The following is a 24,410-nucleotide window of genomic DNA, read 5'->3' as shown; positions in this document are numbered from 1 at the left end:
CTCCAGGGAAAATGATGGTGATCATATTTTTTGACTATCATGGAATGATTTACCAGCATGCAGTTCCCCCTCACACTACTGTTACAGCGAAGTACTGCACGTCAGTATTGGCTAAACTGAGGAAGCACATTGCAAGAAAACGACCAGAACTTTCTCCCATTTCCCATCATTAAAGGCAAAGCTTTGGTGCCTTCGATTTGAGAACTCTGAAGCAATCCTCAAGAAAAGTGAGGCAGTTCCAACGACGTGACAATGAATGACCTGGACCTTGTGTTCGAGGACTGGCTGAATCGCATTAAAAAAAAAAAAAAAAAAAAAAAAAAAAAGCATTGAAGTAGGAGTGAGGTACTTTGAAAAACTTAATGTAAACCCTGAAATGGAGTACTAAACGTGTGTGAAAAAAATCAGTTCAAGTCTTTGCTGATCAGGCGTAACATATTTAGTGTCTGTTGCCAATGCCTACCCATCGCCGAAGCCGGGATTAATCAAATTGGATACTCATTGAATTTTCTCTCGATGTCAGTATGTAGGTAGACAACTGCTTCATCTACGACAATTAAAACGTAGCAGACAGTTGTCTTTCCTCATCTTAACCAGTGTGATTGATCAGTTTCAAGCCCTTAAGAAAGAAAATGAAAATAAAATGAAAATAATTATGCTGTACTTTCCCATAGATATACACTCCTGGAAATTGAAATAAGAACACCGTGAATTCATTGTCCCAGGAAGGGGAAACTTTATTGACACATTCCTGGGGTCAGATACATCACATGATCACACTGACAGAACCACAGGCACATAGACACAGGCAACAGAGCATGCACAATGTCGGCACTAGTACAGTGTATATCCACCTTTCGCAGCAATGCAGGCTGCTATTCTCCCATGGAGACGATCGTAGAGATGCTGGATGTAGTCCTGTGGAACGGCTTGCCATGCCATTTCCACCTGGCGCCTCAGTTGGACCAGCGTTCGTGCTGGACGTGCAGATCGCGTGAGACGACGCTTCATCCAGTCCCAAACATGCTCAATGGGGGACAGATCCGGAGATCTTGCTGGCCAGGGTAGTTGACTTACACCTTCTAGAGCACGTTGGGTGGCACGGGATACATGCGGACGTGCATTGTCCTGTTGGAACAGCAAGTTCCCTTGCCGGTCTAGGAATGGTAGAACGATGGGTTCGATGACGGTTTGGATGTACCGTGCACTATTCAGTGTCCCCTCGACGATCACCAGTGGTGTACGGCCAGTGTAGGAGATCGCTCCCCACACCATGATGCCGGGTGTTGGCCCTGTGTGCCTCGGTCGTATGCAGTCCTGATTGTGGCGCTCACCTGCACGGCGCCAAACACGCATACGACCATCATTGGCACCAAGGCAGAAGCGACTCTCATCGCTGAAGACGACACGTCTCCATTCGTCCCTCCATTCACGCCTGTCGCGACACCACTGGAGGCGGGCTGCACGATGTTGGGGCGTGAGCGGAAGACGGCCTAACGGTGTGCGGGACCGTAGCCCAGCTTCATGGAGACGGTTGCGAATGGTCCTCGCCGATACCCCAGGAGCAACAGTGTCCCTAATTTGCTGGGAAGTGGCGGTGAGGTCCCCTACGGCACTGCGTAGGATCCTACGGTCTTGGCGTGCATCCGTGCGTCGCTGCGGTCCGGTCCCAGGTCGACGGGCACGTGCACCTTCCGCCGACCACTGGCGACAACATCGATGTACTGTGGAGACCTCACGCCCCACGTGTTGAGCAATTCGGCGGTACGTCCACCCGGCCTCCCGCATGCCCACTATACGCCCTCGCTCAAAGTCCGTCAGCTGCACATACGGTTCACGTCCACGCTGTCGCGGCATGCTACCAGTGTTAAAGACTGCGATGGAGCTCCGTATGCCACGGCAAACTGGCTGACACTGACGGCGGCGGTGCACAAATGCTGCGCAGCTAACGCCATTCGACGGCCAACACCGCGGTTCCTGGTGTGTCCGCTGTGCCGTGCGTGTGATCATTGCTTGTACAGCCCTCTCGCAGTGTCCGGAGCAAGTATGGTGGGTCTGACACACCGGTGTCAATGTGTTCTTTTTTCCATTTCCAGGAGTGTATTTTGGAATACGCGATATCTTAAACGTAAGAGCCAAAGAAGTGCAGTTTGTAATGTATGACTGATGTTTCTCCCAAAAATTCTCATTCACCCTGCAGCTGTACCATCGACTTCTTTCTGTTCTAGAAAAGTGAATGTTGTGAATTATACAAGGTGAAGGAGGTCGTTCTATTAGAGCAACCGTTGTCAAGTGAGATTGCAAGCAACTGTTCCCACACTTTGCATGGGAGACGACATGCTGTATTTAATTATCCGAGACGTGAATAACTGGTAGGACACGATAATACAGTGCAGCCGAGGAACCATCAGGAATGTCGGCGCCGGCGGTTCAGAAAACGCGGCCTGACAGCTAATTTTGCTGCGCGCTCTTCCTTGGCCGCTGGAGCCCTCGGTCGTTGGTTCTAAATTGCCCGCTCGCCGGTCCCGTTGTCCTCCCCTTTTCCACCCTAGGCCGGTGATTAATTCGCTCAGTTATGACAACGAACGATTAGCGTCAGAACGCAGTCCGCCAGGAATTTAGACTCCGGCGTCAACACTAATAAGGCGGCCGTTATTAATCGCTCCCCGCCACTTCCCCTCGCCTCCCATACCCCACCATCGATCGTTCGCTTCCGTCTGACAGTCAAACGTTCCGGCTTATCAAGTTAAAGAACTGAAAGGATTATTTTGCTCTGAATTCTGCTCAAAGTTGGGAAAAACTAGATATTGCTATGCCTTTGTCAAGCTCGGTGTCAGAAACGTAGCTCGCAGTTGCAACCAGTAATCTGTGGGTCCACTTAAGTTGATCCTTCTCTGTAGGTGAAGAAGGTGACTCGTAGTTTTTTATGCTCCATCGTAGCTAGTCCACTCAAAACTAGTCGTAGTAGCCTTTCATGCCTGGTACTTGGCATTATATTGGTACTAGAAATGGAAGTGAGCGTTTGGCGTCATTGGCCGGGAGGCCCATTACGGGGCAGGTGCGGCCGCCTTGGTGCAGGTCTTATTACATTCAGCGCCACACTGGGCGACCTGCGCGCCGGATGGGGATGAAACAATGATGAGGACAACACAACACCCAGTCCCTGAGCCGGGAATCGAACCCGGGCCCCTGAGGACGGCAGTCCGGCACGCTGACCATTCAGCTATCGGGGCGGACATATTGGTATTTAATGTTATAGAAGAGACTGTGACGTGTGGTTTCTGACAGCAAAATTGAAGCCGGTGAGTATCCCATGTTCACACGTTCACTTATATCCGTTTCGGTTTTTGATCGTCGTACCTGCAGTTTACCGTCATCTTTAATATGACAAATTTCTAAGTGAGAATGAAAAAAAGCTAAAGGATATACTATTGTTACTACTATTATTAGCATCAATCGCATTTTAAAGAATCAGGCACAGCATCACCAATAAAAAGTATCTGTATTACAATACAATACAAACACGATCATCCTCTCATTTTTAAAACATATATGTGTTATATACATTGTGACTAGATACAGATCACAGATATTCGGCAGATGGACATAGTGACAGAGCAGGGGGGGGGGGGGGGGGGGAATGAACAGAGTGAGGAGGCAGGAGCGGATGGACAGAGAAAGGGAGGAAGAGAAGTGCAATGGGGGTGACGAAGGAGATGATCAGAAAGAGGGGAGAAAGAGATGGAAAGAGAGATGAGATTTAACGGACAGATGTAAGAGACAGGTGGAAGACAGAGAGGTGTAGAGGGCAGGTACAGAAGGAAGAAGGAGTCGGGGGGGAGGCAGGAGTTGGAAAGAGAGAGCGAGAGGAGATGGACAAAGGGAGATGAGAAAGACAGACGGACTGTGACGGGGGAGGGGGGAGGACATGTCTGAAAAAACAGAAGAACATGCATTCATATAACTGATTCGCCCAGAAAGGCAACGGATCCACCTTCTTCAGTGCGGATGCACAAATACATCCGACGTCGTAAGTGAATTTCAGAGTAGCGATCATGGAGGAAATGGACAGGGACTGCGTATAGATGGCGCTCGGTGGGAATGAGCCGAGATAGTCCGGGCAGCTTCGATAAACACTACGTCCGGATGGCACAGTGGTTAACGCAACTGCTTAGGAAGCAGGAGATCCCAGGTTCGAATACCAGTCCCGCACACATTTTCACTCGCCGCCTCTGATGCCGCACCAAGTCCTGATGTAGCTGATATCAATAATCCCTTCCCTTTCCATTCTTTTCTCTCATTTCCTGCTTCAGTTTAAATCGTATGCTTCATAGGTGCGCATTCCGTAGACACTACGCATTCATATAGCTTCAAAAGTGATTGCAGAACTGAATGTCGCACGTGCGAACCCAGCCACCATCAAAGCAACACGAAGGGAGCTCCATAAGCTGAGAATTGAGGGCGTGCTGGAATTCCAAAACCACACGTCAGTGATGCAAATATCTGTAACAGAAAAACGTGGTGCCGAAACCATAAAACCTGGTCTGTGGAGCAATGGTATAGTCAACTGGCCGGCTGAATTCTGTTTCACACTGTTTCCAATTTGCGGCGTATGCTTCCCAAGCCTACGATGCACACTGCTTGTTGGCGAGAATGAAACATTCCGGTGATGGTTTGGGCAAGCATATCGCGGTATTCCACGGCGCCCATGGTTGCTCTGCGCGGTCGTATTACTGCCAGGAATTATGTGACCATCAAGTCCAACCCATAGTACAATGTTTGTTCCCCAGTGGGACGTTATGTTGAAAGACGACAGTGCTGCTGTTCACACACCTCGCGTCATCCAGGACTCTTTTTGCGAGCACGAAGATGAACTGTCGCATCTCCCCTGACCACGAATCACCAGATCTCAGTATGACTGAGCCTTTGTTGTGTATGTTGGAGAGAGGGGTGTGTGATCGCTGTCCACCTTCATCATCTCTACCTGAAGCTGCAACTATTGTGCGAGAAGAATTGTATAATATTTCCTGAAATCCATAGGAACCTTTATTTATCCATTTCGAGACGAAAGCTATTTTGAATGCCAACGGTTTTCCTACACCGTATGGGACAAGTGTTGTATGTTTTTGTTGTTTCAATATTTTTGTCCATCCCCTGTACCTACTGTCTTCCTTCTGTCCACCTGGGAAACTGTATTTCTCTCACATTCTCAACGCCATCCCCCAAATAATTCTGTTTTTATTTTCTTACATTTCATTTGCCAACTCTCACCTATTATATCTCGCCCCCTCCTCCTCTTCCTCTCAGAATGTTAAGAAGATTACGATTTCTGCGATATCTATATTCAGTGCTATATTATTATCTTCTTTTCTCTCTCAGACCTTATTATTATTATTATTATTATTATTATTATTATTATATGCGTACTGCTCTAGTACTCTAAGAGAAGACCTGAAACCCCTAATCTTGCCTTTAAAATAAATGCTTGGATAAACAAAAATATTATCCTCTCGGCTAATCTTACTAGATAACCATATAGTTTCATTTCACTTTGAAAATTTTCAAGTTTTAGGTTGGGCATTTACCGCTGCGCGATAGCAATAAAACACATGGTTTTTAAAATTCATTCACGAAAGAAGGAGCAATAATCATTCCAGAATTTGTATCAAGAATAACTGTAACTGTACCTAGATAGCTTCAGTGTAGTGAAACAGCTCAAGCCACTTGATAAAGACAAGTCTTCCACTCTACACTGTATAAAAATTAGGTTTATTTCAGGTTATGCTGATGAAATAGCTCCATTTTTAGCTATCGTAAACAACCACTCGCTTGACGAAAGATTCTCATTTAAAGACTGGAAAGTTACGCAGGTCACAACAATACACAAGAAACGAAATACAAGTATTCCGTTGAATTATAAACTCATATCATTGGCATCGATCTGCAGCAGACATAAATATATATGAAATACCTCGAAGAAAGTAATTGATGAGAAGTCATCTAATAAAACAGCTGGCATTCTCCAAGGAAGTGTTACAGGCCCTCTGCTGTTCCTAATGTGATTAAACGATTAAGGAGACAGTCTGATCAGCTCTCTTGAATTGTTTGCAGATGATGCTATTTTTCACCGTCTAGTAAAGTCATCATAAAATCAAAGCAAATTGGAAAATGATTTTAACGCGATATCTGTATATTAACCCTAAATAATAAAAAGTGTGTGGTCCTCCACATGGGTACCAAAAAACCCGTTAACATTCAATTACACGATAAACCACACTGAAGATTATCGATTAAATTAAATAGCTAGGGATTACAATTAAGAACAACTTAAACTGGAACCATCGCCCAGAAAATGTTGTGGGGAAGACGAAGCAAATACTGCTTTTTGTTGGCAGGAAACTTGGAAGATACAAAAAATTTACTGAAGAGGCCGCCTACACTACGCTTGTTTATCATCTGGAGTACTGCAGTGCGATATGGGACCCTTATCATATAGGACTGAAGGAGAACATTGAAAAAGTTCAAAGAAGGGCAGCTCGTTTTGTATTATCGGGGAACAGGGTGCTTGTCACGGATATGATAAACGATCTGAGGTGGTTATCAAGAAAACAAAGGCGTTTTTCACTGCGGTGAGTTCTTTTCACGAAATTTCAATCAGCAATTTTCTCCTCCGAATGCGAAATTATTCTTCTGGCTTCCACATACATAGGAAAAAATTACTATCTTAATGAAATGAGAGAAATCTAAGTTCTTAGGGAAAGGTTTAGATGTTCATTTTTCCCATGTGCTGTTCGAGAGGGGAACGGTAGAAAGAAAGTCTATAAGTGGTTCTATGAACTCTCTGCCAAACACAAAAGTCTGAATTGCAGAGTAGTCGTGTAGATGCAGATATGGATGTAGGCTTGTGTCATAAAGCACCTTGTCGGATTTTTTTTTTTTACCAGTAACGAAATAAATAGTAGTTATCAGGTGAACAACGGGCTCTAAGGGTCAGCGTATCGTGCGGGCACAGTCTCCATTCCCCGGCTAGGACTCATCATCCCTCCGCCGCGCAGAGACGCGCTCTCGGGAGCGAAGCGGCAGACGTGCGAGTTCTGCCGCCGTTGCTGCACAGCGAATTCGCCAAAGAAACGCGATAAGGCCGGAACAGCTCGCCAGCCTCTAAGCTAATCCAGGGGCGCACAATTGCGACGCAGTTTTAAATGAACTCCACCCTATCCCCCCTCCCCACCGCCCCTGCCTCTACCCCTCTGCCCGGACGACTGCCGAGTGAGGGTGGTTGCCTGGGCATTGTGGCGACAACCCTTCACTAGGCATTCACGTGCCACCCTCGCCGCGCTTTCACACAGATACTCGCTTGTAATTTTTGTGAGGGCGCCGTCGCTGAGAGGTCGACTCCTAGCAGATCTCTCCACCCTTAAGTCTGCACTCCTGTACCTTAAATAAAATAATTCGACACTTTCTGGTTTGAATTGGACTCATTCCGTGAGACGCAATTCAAAACGTAAACAAGCTTCATTTCACCTTCTCTTGCATACCCTTTCTTCGGCGCCTGTGAAGCGTGAAAGCTCTGGAGGGTGTTCTTTAGACGGGAAAAGTGAGAAATATAAACGCACACCAAACTGAATAAGCAGCGCTTATCAAATGCAGACGGTGGTGGTACCGTCGAACACGTGGTGAAAGTGTTTCTAGTACACGCCTCGAACGAAAGAAAATATAATGTAGCGCACCGAGTATTTGTAGCTGCTACAGACTCTACAGAAGGTAACTAAACACTATACTTTTGTAGTAACCATAATAAAAGTAATAATAATAATAATAAGCTACACCATACTTAAGAAGCCCCAGTTGTGAGAATGAAAGGTACTGTGTACGAGGGCAGTTCAATAAGTAATGCAACACATTTTTTTTCTCGGCCAATTTTGGTTGAAAAAACCGGAAATTTCTTGTGGAATATTTTCAAACATTCCCGCTTCGTCTCGTATAGTTTCATTGACTTCCGACAGGTGGCAGCGCTGTACGGAGCTGTTAAAATGGCGTCTGTAACGGATGTGCGTTGCAAACAACGGGCAGTGATCGAGTTTCTTTTGGCGGAAAACCAGGGCATCTCAGATATTCATAGGCGCTTGCAGAATGTCTATGGTGATCTGGCAGTGGATAAAAGCACGGTGAGTCGTTGGGCAAAGCGTGTGTCATCATCGCCGCAAGGTCAACCAAGACTGTCTGATCTCCCGCGTGCAGGCCGGCCGTGCACAGCTGTGACTCCTGCAATGGAGGAGCGTGCGAACACACTTGTTCAAGATGATCGACAGATCACCATCAAACAACTCAGTGCTCAACTTGACATCTCTGTTGGTAGTGCTGTCACAATTGTTCACCAGTTGGGATATTCAAAGGTTTGTTCCCGCTGGGTCCCTCGTTGTCTAACCGAACACCATAAAGAGCAAAGGAGAACCATCTGTGCGGAATTGCTTGCTCGTCATGTGGCTGAGGGTGACAATTTCTTGTCAAAGATTGTTACAGGCGATGAAACATGGGTTCATCACTTCGAACCTGAAACAAAACGGCAATCAATGGAGTGGCGCCACACCCACTCCCCTACCAAGAAAAAGTTTAAAGCCATACCCTCAGCCGGTAAAGTCATGGTTACAGTCTTCTGGGACGCTGAAGGGGTTATTCTGTTCGATGTCCTTCCCCATGGTCAAACGATCAACTCTGAAGTGTATTGTGCTACTCTTCAGAAATTGAAGACACGACTTCAGCGTGTTCGTAGGCACAAAAATCTGAATGAACTTCTCCTTCTTCATGACAACGCAAGACCTCACACAAGTCTTCGCACCCGAGAGGAGCTCACAAAACTTCAGTGGACTGTTCTTCCTCATGCACCCTACAGCCCCGATCTCGCACCGTCGGATTTCCATATGTTTGGCCCAATGAAGGACGCAATCCGTGGGAGGCACTACGCAGATGATGAAGAAGTTATTGATGCAGTACGACGTTGGCTCCGACATCGACCAGTGGAATGGTACCGTGCAGGCATACAGGCCCTCATTTCAAGGTGGCGTAAGGCCGTAGCATTGAATGGAGATTACGTTGAAAAATAGTGTTGTGTAGCTAAAAGATTGGGGAATAACCTGGTGTATTTCAATGCTGAATAAAACAACCCCTGTTTCAGAAAAAAAATGTGTTGCATTACTTATTGAACTGCCCTCGTAATATTGCATCGTTTTTCACGCACCTGCGTTGCGTCCGCTTAACTGTTATTGTAACACTAGACTGATTGCTCTGATTGCCTTCTAAAACTTTTGGATGGTGAACAGTTCCACTACAGCATGTCCGAAACTTTCTCACACCCTCTTCGTCGATGTTCACCTCTGACATCATTTACAGTTGAAGACCCACACTTTCCAGGATTGTTATTCAAAATGGTGTCATTAGTTCACTTACGATACGCTTGCACCAACGAGGCCCGTGATGAGGTCGTACTCCCCAGAAATGATAAATATTCCCACTTTTAAGCGTCTTTTGATTTTTAGTATGTTTTTACGTTCTTCATTCTGCAGAATTTCTTATTCCAGTTGGCTGGGAGTTAGGCAGAGGGAATCCCAATTGGGAATATTAGGGAGGTTATTTTTTTTTTTTTTAATTCCATTTTGGCGGAGGGCACTGGTGGGCTACAACGTCATATATTGTAGCCACTACACAGTGACGTGCCTCGGTACAGAGTTAACAGGCACTGGTGCAAATGGTTGAGCAGTGACGGCTCCTGCCCGAGGCGGTACTACTAGCTTTATTACAAGTACAGTCTGCCGGGAGCGACCGGTAACTGCGCGCGGCGGAATGGCCGAGGCGGCCGTTGCTCGAAGTTGAGACAGTGGACGCCTGGGCTGTAACCCTGCGGGCGAGGGACCGCCCGCGGCCGGCCAAATTGAACTGTCGAAACTTGGGGATTAGGTCCGGCGCTGTAATTAAGCGGCCCGGCGCACTTGTTTGCGTTTTAATTCGCCAGCGTGGAGCGGGCGCTAACAGCGCGGTCTACCGCCAATTGCTCGCCCGAGGCCCGGGGCCCGCGCCTGCGGCCACCAAGCCCTGCCCTGCCCTGTCCTGCCCGCTCACGTCAACACAGCCGACCCCCGAGTTGGATGCCTGACCCGCAACGTTGCTAAAACCGATTACTCTCCCGCTACGATTCTCGAACTTTGCAGCGTCAGAATCAGCTGTCGCGTTAAGAGCTTATTTAGGTGTTCCCCAGTTTACCTCTGATTCTGTGAAACCTGCACAGGAGTTGCAATACAGGTAACAAGTTGGCTTAATAATTGAAACAGCCAGAGCAAGGCTTGCGAATATTGCAACAGAACTTCTAGGAATTTCTATGAGAAAGAGAAGAAAGATGGAAAAGCCAAACCAATCACACAGAAATGTCTATAACGAGGAATCGATTTCTTTCAGCGATACAGTACAACACACTCATACACGGTGCTGTAGAAAACTTAACTGGCAGGCTTACCAATATTTATGTTCCAAAACGCCGCGCATAAAAACAAAATTTTTCGGTGACATACCACGGGTTCTACGGTGATAAAAAAGTAAGGTCAAGTGATAGCCCTTGGGCTAGGTTCCATTTGTATACCCAACAGAAGGGTCGTCTTAGTGTCACTATCATGCAATATAGGGTCAAACTATGAATATTATACACTCCCTCCAGCTTAGACAAATTGCACTTCATGTGGCCTACTTTGGGCTTGATGGGACTTCCAGAAGCACAATTAGTCCATGGGCGGTTCCCCGGTAAACGCCACAAAAAGTATTTTTTAACTGTATTTTCGCCGTCACCAGCGAACCAAACCCAGTCGCGGATTCCAAAACGGCTATGCCCAAAAAATGGCAGACATTTTTACGACATAGTTCTAAGATTCCGATCTCGAACACTCTTAAAAATTTTCTTCGTGTTTTTATCCCAGATACTGAAATCAAAATCCATGGAGAAGAAATAAAAACTTTAAGGTTCGCCGATGACATTGTAATTCTGTCAGAGACAGCAAAGGACTTGGAAGAACAGTTGAACGGAATGGACAGTGTCTTGAAAGAAGGATATAAGATGAACATGAACAAAAGCAAAACGAGGATAATGGAATGTAGTCGAATTAAGTCGGGTGATGCTGAGGGAATTACATTAGGAAATGAGACACGTAAAATAGTAAAGGAGTTTGCTATTTGAGGAGCAAAATTACTGATGATAGTCGAAGTAGACAGGTTATAGAATGTAGACTGGCAATGGAAAGAAAAGCGTTTCTGAAGAGGAGAAATTTGTTAACATCGAGTATAGATTTAAGTGTCACGATGTCGTTTCTGAAAGTATTTGTATGGAGTGTAGCCATATATGGAAGTGAAACATGGACGATAAATAGTTTCGACAAGAAGAGAATAGAAGCTTTCGAAATGTGATGCTACAGAAGAATGCTGAAGATTAGATGGGTAGATGACATAACTAATGAAGAGGTATTGAATAGAATTGGGGAGAAGAGGAGTTTGTGGCACAACTTGACAAGAGGAAGGGACCGGTTGGTAGGACATGTTCTGAGGCGTCATGGGATCACAAATTTAGCATTGGAGGGCAGCGTGGAGGGTAAAAATCGTAGAGGGAGACCAAGAGATGGATACACTAAGCAGATTCTGAAGGATGTAGGTTGCAGTAAGTACTGGGAGATGAAGAAGCTTGCACAGGGTAGAGTAGCATGGAGAGCTGCATCAAACCAGTCTCAGGACTGAAGACCACAACAACAACAACAACAACTGAGATTCAAATTTACCCTACTTGTACACGCAAAATACCCAGGTAAAATCCGGCGTGAGGCGAAAACGTATTTTATAAAATGACATAGTACCGAGAGATGTGCTGCAAAGTGTTTCCATTAATGTCTGGGAAATCCACGTTGCAGTATTGATGCACATGCAAAATTTTTGTGAGTGTAAAATCCAGTCTGAAACGTAAAGTTAATTTTGCGTTGCTTCAGTTTCACACTAGTAAACTACCTACATGTCCTGCTGCAGCGGGGAAAAGAAGGGAACCGTAGGAAAAATACTCCTATCGGAGCACAAAAAATGCAAGTATGTACCTGTTTATTTAAAAGACTTCGACTAAAAAGTGAGATACCAGCTGTCTCATTCTACCTTCCTCAGCACCTTTAAAAATTTTCCAAAACTTTCGGCATGCGAACAAATTCGAGCTTTCTTATGCTGAGAGAGAAGAAGATAGTGGCAGTGTCAAAGAGATTCAAAAGTAATAAATACTGTAAGATAGTAGAAAATGTTTGTGCTATTGAGAGAGAGCGAAGTGAGCGGAAGAGAACGACACAGTGGCAGTGGAACATAGTTTTCAGTGATAGAACAGTGCTAGAAAAACTTTCCGAATAATATGAGGCGTAAACGAACTTCAGAATCAAACAATAAAATATACACTCCAAATATACTTTTCTATAGTCAACACTTTATCGTTAAGTTCAACACATTTTGCAGTTAATGTCTTTTTTTTCTTTCTTTCTTTTGTACGCGCCAACGGCTTTGCCGCAGTGGTACTAACGGTCCCCGTCATCTCACCGAAGGTACATGCTGTCGGGCTCGGTTAGTTCTTGCGTGGGTCACCGTCCAGGCCTGCCCAGTGCTGTTGGCAAGCGGGGTGCACTCAGCCCTTGTGAGGCAAACTGAGGAGCTACTTGACTGAGAAGTAGCACCGGTCACGAAAACTGACAACGGCAGGGAGAGCGGTGTGCCAACCACATCGCCCTCCGTATTCGCATCCGGTGACGCCTAAGTGCTGAGGATGACGGTCGGTACCGTTGGGGCTTCAAGGCCTGTTCGGGCGGTGTTTGTTTGTGTTCTTTTATACTAGTGGCTTCCAGCCTGGGGGTAATTACGCCGTAAGGGGCGAAATGAAATTTTCTGAGCGCTGACAACAAAAGCAGTGAATTGTGTTTGGTCACGAAACCAATTTTTAAAAAAATACATCATTACTAGTATCATTATTTTGTAAGATGGTAAACTATTACATAATTTATCACTAATGTTTTTTCTTAAATTTAAGCTGTAACGTCTGACACAATTTGGTGGGAGTCATAGCTTGTGGAATGAACATATGAACAACATCTTCCTCATTAGTCCTCCCACTGCACGTACCTTGCACTTTGTACCATGCATTTGCGACAGTAAAATGGAGATGTATATATCACATATGCTTACACATCTCTTGAAAATGCCTTCTCCGAGTTGCAGCTAATCCCCACAATGCGCCAGAAATTGATTTGTTATTCACTTCGCAACAGGTAAATTTACTGACAGAACAACCCAAAGTAACTTTGCTGGCCCTACTCAGTATTATTATTAGTTCTACTACTACTTTTATTATTATTACTATTATTATTATTATGTCATCATCATCAAAAGGAGCACAAAGCAAAGGAATCCAGCGATCAAGTGATTTTCCAAAAGTAAGCGTAGAGTAGGTATTTCAACGTGGTAGATTTTAAATGGGGCTGCAGGGTACGGGTGAAGAAAGTGTCTCCAGAGACAAGGCTGGTGCAGAGGAAGCATATTTTGTAACAAGAGCATAGTTAGCTTTGTTTTTTGAGGAGGAGTTGTAGATAGCACTCGAGGTGTACTGGGAATTACTTCATCATTCTATAAGAAAAGTTTATTAGGAATATGCAGTACCATTTGTCTCGGTGACTCGTTAGTTCGTCATTTAATAAAACACCTGCAAATACTAATTACCATTTACCTTTCGTCATTTTTAAAATAAAAGTGTTCGAAGAAAATTCTTTCTCATTATAAAGTTTAATTAGGCGCTGCTGTTGATGACTGTGAGTGTTGAGGTTGGACGTACTAGCTAATATCTGATCGTACTCAGGGGTAATAGTCTCAGAAAAGTTGGGAACCAATATTTTACCTGAACTAGATACCACGGTATATGAGAATGGTTTCGTTTACCGAGTGCAATGTTTAACGTATGTTTTTGGTAAGACAACATTACTGTTTTCTTAAAAAAAAATTGTTCATTAATGCCATGAAGGCTTTCTCGTCCGATATTTGCAGGAGTTAAAACTTCCAGGCTCAGACGCCACAGCTGAATCTATGAAACTATTTGTTAAAATTTCGTCGCCATCTGCGGGACACGTCTCCTAAGCAGTCGACAGTTTTGTCTCTGGAGATGTTTGCCGCAGGTTGGGATGAAGCATTAGTAAATAGACCGATACATCGACCGCAGCCTCTCAGACCTGAAGTTTTAACTGAAGCAACAGTGGGCTCATACAACGTTTCAGATTTCACATCCCTATACCGAGTTTCAATGTGTGTTGCAGAACGACGAGAACACGTACGGGTTCGAGACGCCGTCCAAGTCAGCGTGCAAGCACCTGTGGAAGTGCTGCGTGGAGCACCACGCCTTCTTCCGCCTGGTGCAGGTCTCGCCCACTACGCCCGACATCTTCTCGCTGGGATCGCGATTCAGGTACAGGTGAGACCAGGCCACCACCGCCTCGCCCCTCTGCCCGACACACCGCCCATTGCATTAGAGGCGGAGCACAAGCTGGGAAGGATGTCACGTGAAACATCCCAACATTTCCCTTAAGTAAGCAGTCAGGGAAAGCACTGAAAACCAAAGTCTGGATGACCGAAAGGTGATTTCAATCGCTGTCCTCTCGCCAGTGCGCCAATTCACGGGGTCTGACACTTACCTTGCGGATCATAGACAACCTACTGCCTATTTATTCTTTTCTTTAGAAAATATACTGAAGGAGCTTAACGCACATCTAAAGAAATATTTATATTTCTTTATGGACATGGGCGTCCGCAGAAATGTATCAGAGAGGGGACCAGATCTACAATTATCGCTTTTCATATAACTGACGCGAAGAATTTGAAGACGTATCGTGTCCTATGAACAAAATTTGGCATGAAGTTCACGAAGTTTGAGAGTTATCGACTCAAAATGTATTTATAAAAGTTGGCTGTTTTCAAGTCTAAAATGTAGGCAACACCATTAGTGTATGCAAAAGTACATCTATTTGTACATATTATTAATCAGCTAAGGGTCACAAAATTTCACCATTTCTAGAAATGCACGAAACTTCTGCGTTGAATTAATCGTCTTTACTCCAGATTCTAGGAGAAGGCAAGTACCTCCTCTTTCTTCCGCTTCTTACCTCTCCCCACGGCTACGATACACCCTCCATACTTTTGCATACTCCTTTAAATCTGCTCTGCTGTAATGGATGTATTACAATTATGCTGAAAGTTCTTTCTACCAGCACAATCACAAATGGTACAGTTCCAATCAACAATGTCAAAATCTGTCGCTCATGTACAGATGCTATAAGCATTGGTTATGCTTTTTTCCGTCTGTCTTTTAAGATAAGTCGTGGGGTCACCATTGCCATCCTGGTCTTGCCCGACGACGGCTTCTAACAGTTTTCCATTCTTCTACAAATAGCTCGGGTTAGTATACTGCCACCTCCGTACCCAAGTGGTCAGCATGTTTGACTGCTATACGAAAGATTCTCAATACTTCCAAGCATTTTTCCTTGATGTTGGGACTGGAACTATATGCACTCAGTCTCGTGGTGGCTACTTGAGTTAGGAATAGCGGCTCCAAGGTCTGGTAAACTGAAAACCGCCGGGAGAAATGTGCATTGACACCCTGCCCCTCCATGCTGCATCCGGATGACGCCACTGGTTGGGATGACACACGGCCGATCGGTACTGATTGCCTCTCAGAGCCAGTACGCGCAGGTGTTTTTATTTTTTATTTTGCAACGTGATTAATTAAACTAATATTTACACCTGCCAGCACCTGACAAATCTTAGTCTATCTCTCTCCCCGTCCGAAAAGGCCTCGCAAGGCTCAACGGTACCGGCCGACTGGCGTGTCTTCTTGAGCCGACAGGCGTCACTGGATACGGATATGGAGGGACCTGAGGTCAGCACAACGTTCTGCCGGTCGGTGTCAGTTTACGCGATCGGAGCCGCTACTTCTCAGCAGCCTCACAAGGGCTGAGTGCACATCGCTTGCCAACAGCGCTAGACAGACCCGAACAGTTAACTATCCAAGTGCTAACCAAGCCCGACAGAACTTAACTTCGGTGATCTGACGGAATCCAGTGTTACCACTGCGGCAAGGCCATTCGCGACAACTCTTAGGAATCTGCATTATCAGATTCGTCTAGAAGTTTGAGGGTATTTCACCTGTCACAATATATCTCTTTTATCTATCATATAAGTAACTGGAAAAGAGCTATGTCGCAACGTATTCATTCTCTCACGATTATTGCTATGTGCTGTTGCAATTTTCTGATTTTACGATTTTTAGGACCAAGTCAGGTTCGTGTCAAAGGAGCAAAAGTTTCATTCGTGTTAAATACATTAAAAACTATAGATATAGCGAACACTGCAACTATGTTTAAATGGCGACATTTGTGAAGTGCACTGACAAGAGTATTTTCGAAAATAGCGGAGAACTAAATGGTTTTCGGTATTTTATGTAAACTTCACAAAAGCACACTTTCAGGAAGCTATTTTTTAAGCCTTGACGCTCCTTGAGTTTATTCGTGACATCCGTTCGGCCAGCTTCAGTGGACAAGGGCCATCGCAGCGAGTTTTTGTGGCGTCAGGTGTAGGTACAGGCTTCGGGCGACGCCCTCATTAACTAATTGGCTCTTTACCCGCTTCACTACCACCTTCCCCTTCCCCTCCCCTCGCCACCCTTTCACCCGCAGCACATAACGCCACTGGCCGCGCAAGGGCGGAGCTGCCATTTCTGCAGCGCTTCCTGAAATCCGCGTGGTACGACCCGTGCACAAGCGAGACGTTGATGGTGAAGGCTTCAAACGCTTGCGCGGAGGGACGTGACTTCGGGGAACCTAGTCTCGTACTTGGAGGAACCGACCCTCTCTAACCCACTTAAGGCAAATTCCGACGTGATATTTTCGACAGTCACCGCGCGTCCTTGTCCGCTCTGCGATCCGATTCCCTCGCTGTGACAAGACACTGAGAGTTACCAACAGCAGGAGCATCATTACTAGGGTTATCCATTAAATAACGAGAGTTTTATTACAAATTTCTTTTATAAATCTGCACAGGAAATGGTCGTTGGTTTATTATTTCAACAAAATCATTCTGCTTTGCAATACGCCTTGCGCGCCTCTCTATAAATTCGCGAACTGTACCCTTGTTCTGCGCAGACGTAAATGGTGTCGTGTAACAGCAGTACTCCTCACCGGGCTTCAGCTGTCTTGCAACTTGCTGAAGCGAGCGCTACCAACAGCCTAGCCATTCTCTTGGAAATGCATCTACAGAAGATTCTTGGTGTCCCAAAAGGTTGCCAGCAACATTTTCGCAGTGGATGTCTGTGCCTTGAATGTTATATTCACTCTATATGATGAGTGTTTTCCCCATCAATTGTGTTACTCTGATTCGTAATGGAGCATCCAGTTCTCACCTCCTGCCGCAGTTCTGTTGAGAATAAAAATCCTACATCACGTGTATCCATTCGGCTGGCTGCGTTTCATGAAACTTTTCACAGTGCAAAGAACACTGTTGTGTCGAAAACAGGTCGCACACTAGTATGTGACGACAAATTGTTCTTCACTAATGTGAAGTCGCTTTTATTCTGTGCCTAGCTGATATATTTATACGATATTCTGTTTTCGTAGACAATGGGTATTAGGGTAGCTCTGATACGACATTCTTTAAAATTTATGATGGTTTTTTGCGCGGCCCCCCAGTTTGGTTCCATTTCATGAAAAAATTTGGACACAATAGGATAAGGAAAAGTGTGTCCCTGTGCCTTCAAAATCGGAGATTGCATGGTGCGTGAGTGTGTGTGTGGGGAGGGAGGGGGGGGAGGGGGGGGAGGGGGGGGACACTAGTTTCCCAAAATATTACTTCTGCATGGCAAATTCATTCCTTACCAAATGTAGGCAGGTAGTTTACTTTAATTTCCTTAGTTGAATGCCATCTCATTTCACTGATCGCCCTGGTTGGGTTGACGTGACGCATCAGTGGACCCAAGAGAGGTAGAGGGCAGAGCGAGCCGTGCCATTCCTTTTTACAGCCAACCCAGTCCAGGACACTGAAATTCCTTGAAGATGGACATTTGAGGCACCTTATTCATAAAATGTCGACCGATCGGGAATTACATCATGAGCTCTCCCAGAACTATGCAGAATGCGGAGCAATTGTAGTTGCATGACATTACGACCATAAACATAGCCTTCCCAGTGCCATTATAAATTTTGTCAAGCCAGTAAATCAGCTGGCCTAGGTTCGAGAAAGTGCTTTAAGAGGTAGGTCACACAACTCAGTCACGTCATTCAACATTGTAATTGTACCTACATCGACATTTTTATGTGGTACCCTCTGCACATGTGCTTGCGGAGGATTTAACATGGTATAAGGTAGCAGTTAGACATCAACCCAATTACTCACGAAATAGATAGATCAATAAAGTAGCCAAGAAGGTCAAAATATAAAAAACGAAAAAAGTGGAGGAAAGGATTACAGTAAACATTTTTAACATAAACGTAAGAAAGCTCACTATGCATTTTTCCAGTGTTCACGGTATGCTTTCATTCTTAGCTACTTCCACAGTAAGTTTTGTAACATTAAAAGACCCATTTCATCAAAGGCTAGTAAACACAAATCAGTGAAATATTTACTATTTATGTGCATATAGTTAGTAAACTTTTAAGTTCTTTGTATAAAATTATGGATTGTACGAGGGGTAGTCATAACTGTCTATTTATCATTTTGAAAAATAAAGGTACACAATTAATGTTTTGTTTATTTGCAAGTACATGTCTGCAGTCATCGTACGCCTTGAAATTCCCGCACTCAGAAATGTAGTACGCCGTTATTATACCGACATGAAAGAAGTCAGCTGGGCTGCCCTGACACAGCTCCAACGTTTTCGCTGCTACCGAAAACGAATTACAGCACGCGACTCCATTTTGTCAATGGCTAGGCCTTTTGTTTTGGCGTCCTACGGTACTGTGGCGCGGGGTATTCCAAAGTGTACCATGTCTGCAAACAAAACAAATAATATATAACTTCTCTTTTTTCGAGATGATAAAAAAAAAGTTTATTATTACCCTTCGCAGTATTGGATGACTAGTGAAACTCGTAATAAAACTGAACACAGTGCAAAAATCTTAAAATTATAGATTTGGTTAGGTTACTACTAAATGTCGAAATATGCATGAAGACTATATCGCATAAAAGTTAAGCTAAGGGCCTAAAAGATGATGAATTTAACGTAACGGAGAAAGGCTGTACAAACCCCTCTCGAGTGAACCAGTGAGTAATTGGAGCTGTACTGTGAGTGTTGTGTGTGGCTGTGTGTGCAGCGGCCGCACGGAGAAGCAGGCCCAGCGCGACGCGCAGCTGCGCCTGCGCAGTCCGCCGCAGTTCACGCGCACGCCCAGCCGGCGCTACCAGCGGCGCATCGTCGAGGGCGCGCAGGACGGTGAGTACCTCACAACGTCTACTCTCCAATCTACTCGATTTATAATCTATACATTAATCTATACATAAAAGGTTGGTGTGTGTGTGTGTGTGTGTGTGTGTGTGTGTAGTGACAGACTTTTTTCCATGACCACCCACTGCCACCCCCTCGTGGCTGTGGTGGTAGACGGCCCCTGGTCTCATGCTGTTATAATGTGTTCTTCATAAGAATAAACCGTAAACGTTACACCAAGCATTCTTCCGCGTTTTCTTGAATCTCGTTGGATTTCGTTTCACGTGGAGCGGAAGCTAATCTGTGTCCAGTCAAGTACAATCATAAGGATATGTGTTATGCTGTGTTAGAAGCATGTAGAGTGTGCGAGAATGCGGGACAAAACCTTTACCGGCGCATGGCCAGCCAGCTGGCCCACCTATCCTGCAATGATGTCCGAGGTTGCAGTTCAGACGTAAAAAGCCACGAGCAGAGAAACAATATAGCTTCGAATGTCATTTAATTTTTAAAGAGAATGAAATAATATTCGGCGAATCTCCAGCACTATCGCACGCTTCTTAGGTGGCCAGACGGCAAGCATAAAATTCTCTCATTCTGGAGAAGAAATAAAAACTTTGAGGTTCGCCGATGACACTGTAATTCTGTCAGAGACAGCAAAGGACTTGGAAGAGCAGTTGAACGGCATGGACAGTGTCTTGAAAGGAGCATATAAGATGAACATCAACAAAAGCAAAACGAGGATAATTAGATTCAATTTTCGAGTAATCTCTTAATAGCTTCCTTATCCGAATCCGAGAAATACATTTCAAAAATGGTTCAAATTGCTCTGAGCACTATGGGACTTAACATCTATGGTCATCAGTCCCCTAGAACTTAGAACTACTTAAACTTAACCAACCTAAGGACATCACACAACACCCAGTCATCACGAGGCAGAGAAAATCCCTGACCTCGCAGGGAATCGAACCTGGGAACCCGGGCGCGGGAGAAATACATTTCAGTTGTGGAATTGTCATCTGCTACGTTTATATCGAGTCGACCAACAACAGAATCTACGAAGCCACCTAGGCGCCATATTTTCTCCTCTTCTTTTATGACGTGCCGTTCTATATTCCGCCAGCGTTCGGCAGTGACCTGTGAAAAAACTGCGTGCTTTAGTTGCAGAGCGTCTGGCAGTTTCACAGTCTTATTAGGTCTCGCGACAAATTTAACTTGGCTCCAGATCAGTTCTGTTGCGTTCATATTGTAATGCTTCAGTGGCAAATGTAAAGATGCCGCATTTGTATGATGTGAAAATGATTGTTTTTCATGTTTCTACGACACTTGTCACTATGGTTCGTGTGAGACTACACCTGTGTTATAGTCCAAATAAAGAGTATTTGGTTTTGCATTTTTGTCCTAAAAATTGAATTGTTATGTTTCCTTTATTTAAGCAATCTTTCATAAAATATCGATAATTAAGAATTCATATTTGAGACGAAAACAGGAATTTTGCGTGCAGTACGCAATTAGAAACAAAAAGACATGCATTATTTGTAAAAAAAAATTGATGAATTTTACAAGTACGAGGTGAAGGTATTTCAAATTGAACGCGAAATAAAGGATGACCAAGGCGAGACTTGAACCGATTCCGCCATACATCCGTTGTGTATTTGTACCTCAAGTGTATCAAATACAGTCCCTCGGAAAACTTCAAACCCGATTTTTCCTGTAAATTTATGAAAAACACTAGGAACAACCTATTTCTCGGCACTTTTTAACAATGTTCCACAAGCATATTTCGCTACGGACCAGGAAGCAGCCTCAGCCATTTTCATACCACCCATTTAACAGCGCGACAATCAGAACACAATAGTCAGACGCTGTGACTGTACACGATTTTTATGGTAAAAACTACACTGCTAAAGCGTGATTAAGAAAAACATGATGGCTGCTAATACGTTACAATATCTTACAGTTTCATTTAACGTAACTTACTAATACATAAGTGGACCTACTTCCTAGAGTGTAACAATACCAGCGTAGGTGAGCTATGGCCTCTGATCAATCATTGCGTTCGTGTTTGTATACCTCAGGTTTATTCTTGTGATGAGCAGAGTATAGTAAGGGAGTTTGGTCGCGGTGCGTAGCAGTGAGTGTGTGTGGCGAGCAAAAGTCCACGAAATATGGAGCTAGAAATACTCTTAGGAAAAAGCTACATTTTCTGTGACACGAATTTTACTGTACATGTGAAAACGCATTAATTGTTTCATTCGACCGACATAATACGATGCTTGCGCGGTTTCGTCATTCAGACTTTAATAACGACGTACAATATCAAATAGACCAGCTTTTAATCTCTCAGAGCGTTTTCGTCAGTCACACCTTACCGACGATCAACTAAGACACAAAGAAAAAAAAATCCAGATAGAGCCAAAGATAAAAATAATCGTAACTCACACCTAAATAATTTCGCAGTACAGTACAATGATTTCGGATAAGCATTTCGCTTTTTCTTACTCATAATTTAGCGCGACTTCGTCAATGACTTCACTAATACCTAACAAAATAAAGTAACTTCAATTTCCTTCCACCTTCATTTAAATACTATTACTTTAAAACAATATTACTAAAGTAACAATCTGCCCCGTGGTGTTACTCGCAGTTAAATATGTTTGGGTAACGAAATGTTACCGCAAGTAGGGAAGGAACAGAGTGAGGATTGTATAAGCGAGTTTAGTCACCAATACGGTGAAGTCCAAAAGTCGTAAAGCATATGGCGTTTTCTAAGAGAACTAAGTGTTCCACACCGCACATTGTATTGAGATAACTGCCAATCACAATTACCCACTTCCACCCACCACCGTACGGATGAGACACGTTGACGACTCTACCACCATTATATTGCATCGTGAATGAAACGCTTAAAACATTTTCACGTATACAATAAATTCCTTAAGTCATGCATCATTTACCTTTACCTAAGAGTATTTATTCTACCATATTTCGCAGATTTTTGCCAACAACATTCACTCACTGCCACGCACCGGGACCATACTGACAGGAGAACTGCATTCAATGTAACCTTAATGAGACGTACTTCTTTATGCCGCTCGTATCTAGAATGGTACTCATGCCTCGTCCCATGCCGTATATTCTGACCCGCGCAACGTCGGGCTTCTCTGCAAGTTTCTTATACTTTTTTTTTTACTAAACAGCTTTCCATATCTTGAAGTTTATTAGATTCAATAGTTTCGAAAAAAAATAACAACGCACATCTAACAAGCTACCTTTGACACCCACAATAATATGTATACCCCTGGCACTGTGCCGACTTTATTTCATCAGGAGAGTGCCCTGAGATTTTTAGGTTAAAGTCCAAATTTCCCTGTTGTATGTTCATTAGCTTTTAAGGCTGCAAATGTTTTTTTAGTTTGCACGTCATTCATTATTGATTATTTAAAGTTCATCTAGAATTTGTAGTTTTATGGACAATTCCGTAAATCACAAGGTCATACCGCCCCTGGAAAGTACTTCGTTGCCGTCGTCTGTCACCAGCAGCTTAAGTAGTCGAGAAATCCTTGCAGGAATGCGTTTAGAACTTTTTTTCACTATAATGTAATATCAATAGACTCTGATAAACAGTGACGCATCAATAGCAAACCGGACGCTCGTCACATTATGGGCATTGTTAACGTGCAGCATGACGCTGCGAGAAACACTGTGAAATACTGTTTCGTATTGAAATTAGTAATAACGAACCAAAACCTGAATATTCTATGTTGACCTGTATAACATGCCTGTTTAAACATGGATATGTGTTTATAATTTATAAAACTGAAAAACCAGCTTTTTTATTGTGCGAATGACGAATTGAAAGATACGTGTCAAATTATCCTCACAGGTTGCATTTCGTCAAACTCACACTCATGCAATGGCAAACGGACCTGGAGCCCGAAAACCGACGGACAACGAATATTCCCGAGGTTGCCTCCTAACTTCTCCTCACGCGTCTCCCCAACCGATTATTTCCGAAGCAGAATCTCAGACTGATACGTTACAAAATGACTCAGAACATTTATTTCCGTCAACGAACACACCGCGCCCCCTCCTCCGCCAGTCTATCGGAATTCCTTAAGAATTTTCGATTTCCCAGACAAATCACCCCTCTGCCTAGGAATCGGTACATATAAATCCTGACTAGTGGCCAGTGAGATTTTAGACATTCCTCGTGAAGAAACTATCTTAATAATGAGCCAATAAACATTTTTCATATACCAGCTGCCACGCCGCAGTAATATTCGATTCGGATATTGCAGAGGCCACATCCTTGTGATCATAAAAAAAGACTTATCAGACGTTTACAGCCGTGCTTCAGCATGATCATCTTGATACATGCATTCTCCTGCGGGAAGAAATACTGGTAACAGATGATCATTTACAATAGTATCACGTACTCCTTCTTATAGTGTGACTACTGGATCCACTGTTGAGTCAAAACAGTATGGCTAGCTCCTTACTAGCGTTTTGATCCATCCTTGTAACGCAATATTGCAGCGATTATACGTGGCATGGATTCAACAAGTCCCTGGTAGGTTTCCTGACGTATGTGGTACGAGGTGTCTACGCAAAGGTCACACAATTCGGTATATACAGACAAATGGTTTATGTGCGCCCGATAGCGATGTGTTCCATCTGTTTTAGATCAGGCAAATTTAGTGGCCAAGACGACGACATGAATTCGCTCTCATGCTCCTCAAACCATTTCAGCACTATTCTGGCATTATACGTGGACAGTTGTCCTGCTGAAAGAAGTCATGAAGAAATGCAGGTGATCCGCAATAAAGTTCGCACTTGCCACGGTACCTTACTTTACTACCAAAGTGTCACAGAAGACCAGGCAAATGTTCTCCATAGCGTAATGCTG

At 44.2% G+C, this 24,410-nt stretch overlaps 1 protein-coding gene across 1 annotated transcript in view; it reads left to right on the top strand.

Moving 5' to 3' along the window:
* Nucleotides 1-24,410, top strand: part of LOC124799024 (band 4.1-like protein 4) — a 578,366-nt gene that overhangs the window by 515,049 nt on the left and 38,907 nt on the right. The window contains exons 10-11 of the mRNA XM_047262561.1: nt 14,355-14,503; nt 19,395-19,513. Coding sequence (XP_047118517.1) covers nt 14,355-14,503; nt 19,395-19,513 — 268 coding nt within the window. The remainder of the gene's footprint in view (nt 1-14,354; nt 14,504-19,394; nt 19,514-24,410) is intronic.

Source organism: Schistocerca piceifrons, chromosome 5, assembly GCF_021461385.2.
Source record: "Schistocerca piceifrons isolate TAMUIC-IGC-003096 chromosome 5, iqSchPice1.1, whole genome shotgun sequence".
NCBI lineage: Eukaryota > Metazoa > Arthropoda > Insecta > Orthoptera > Acrididae > Schistocerca > Schistocerca piceifrons.
This window is presented reverse-complemented; position numbering and strand designations above follow the sequence as displayed.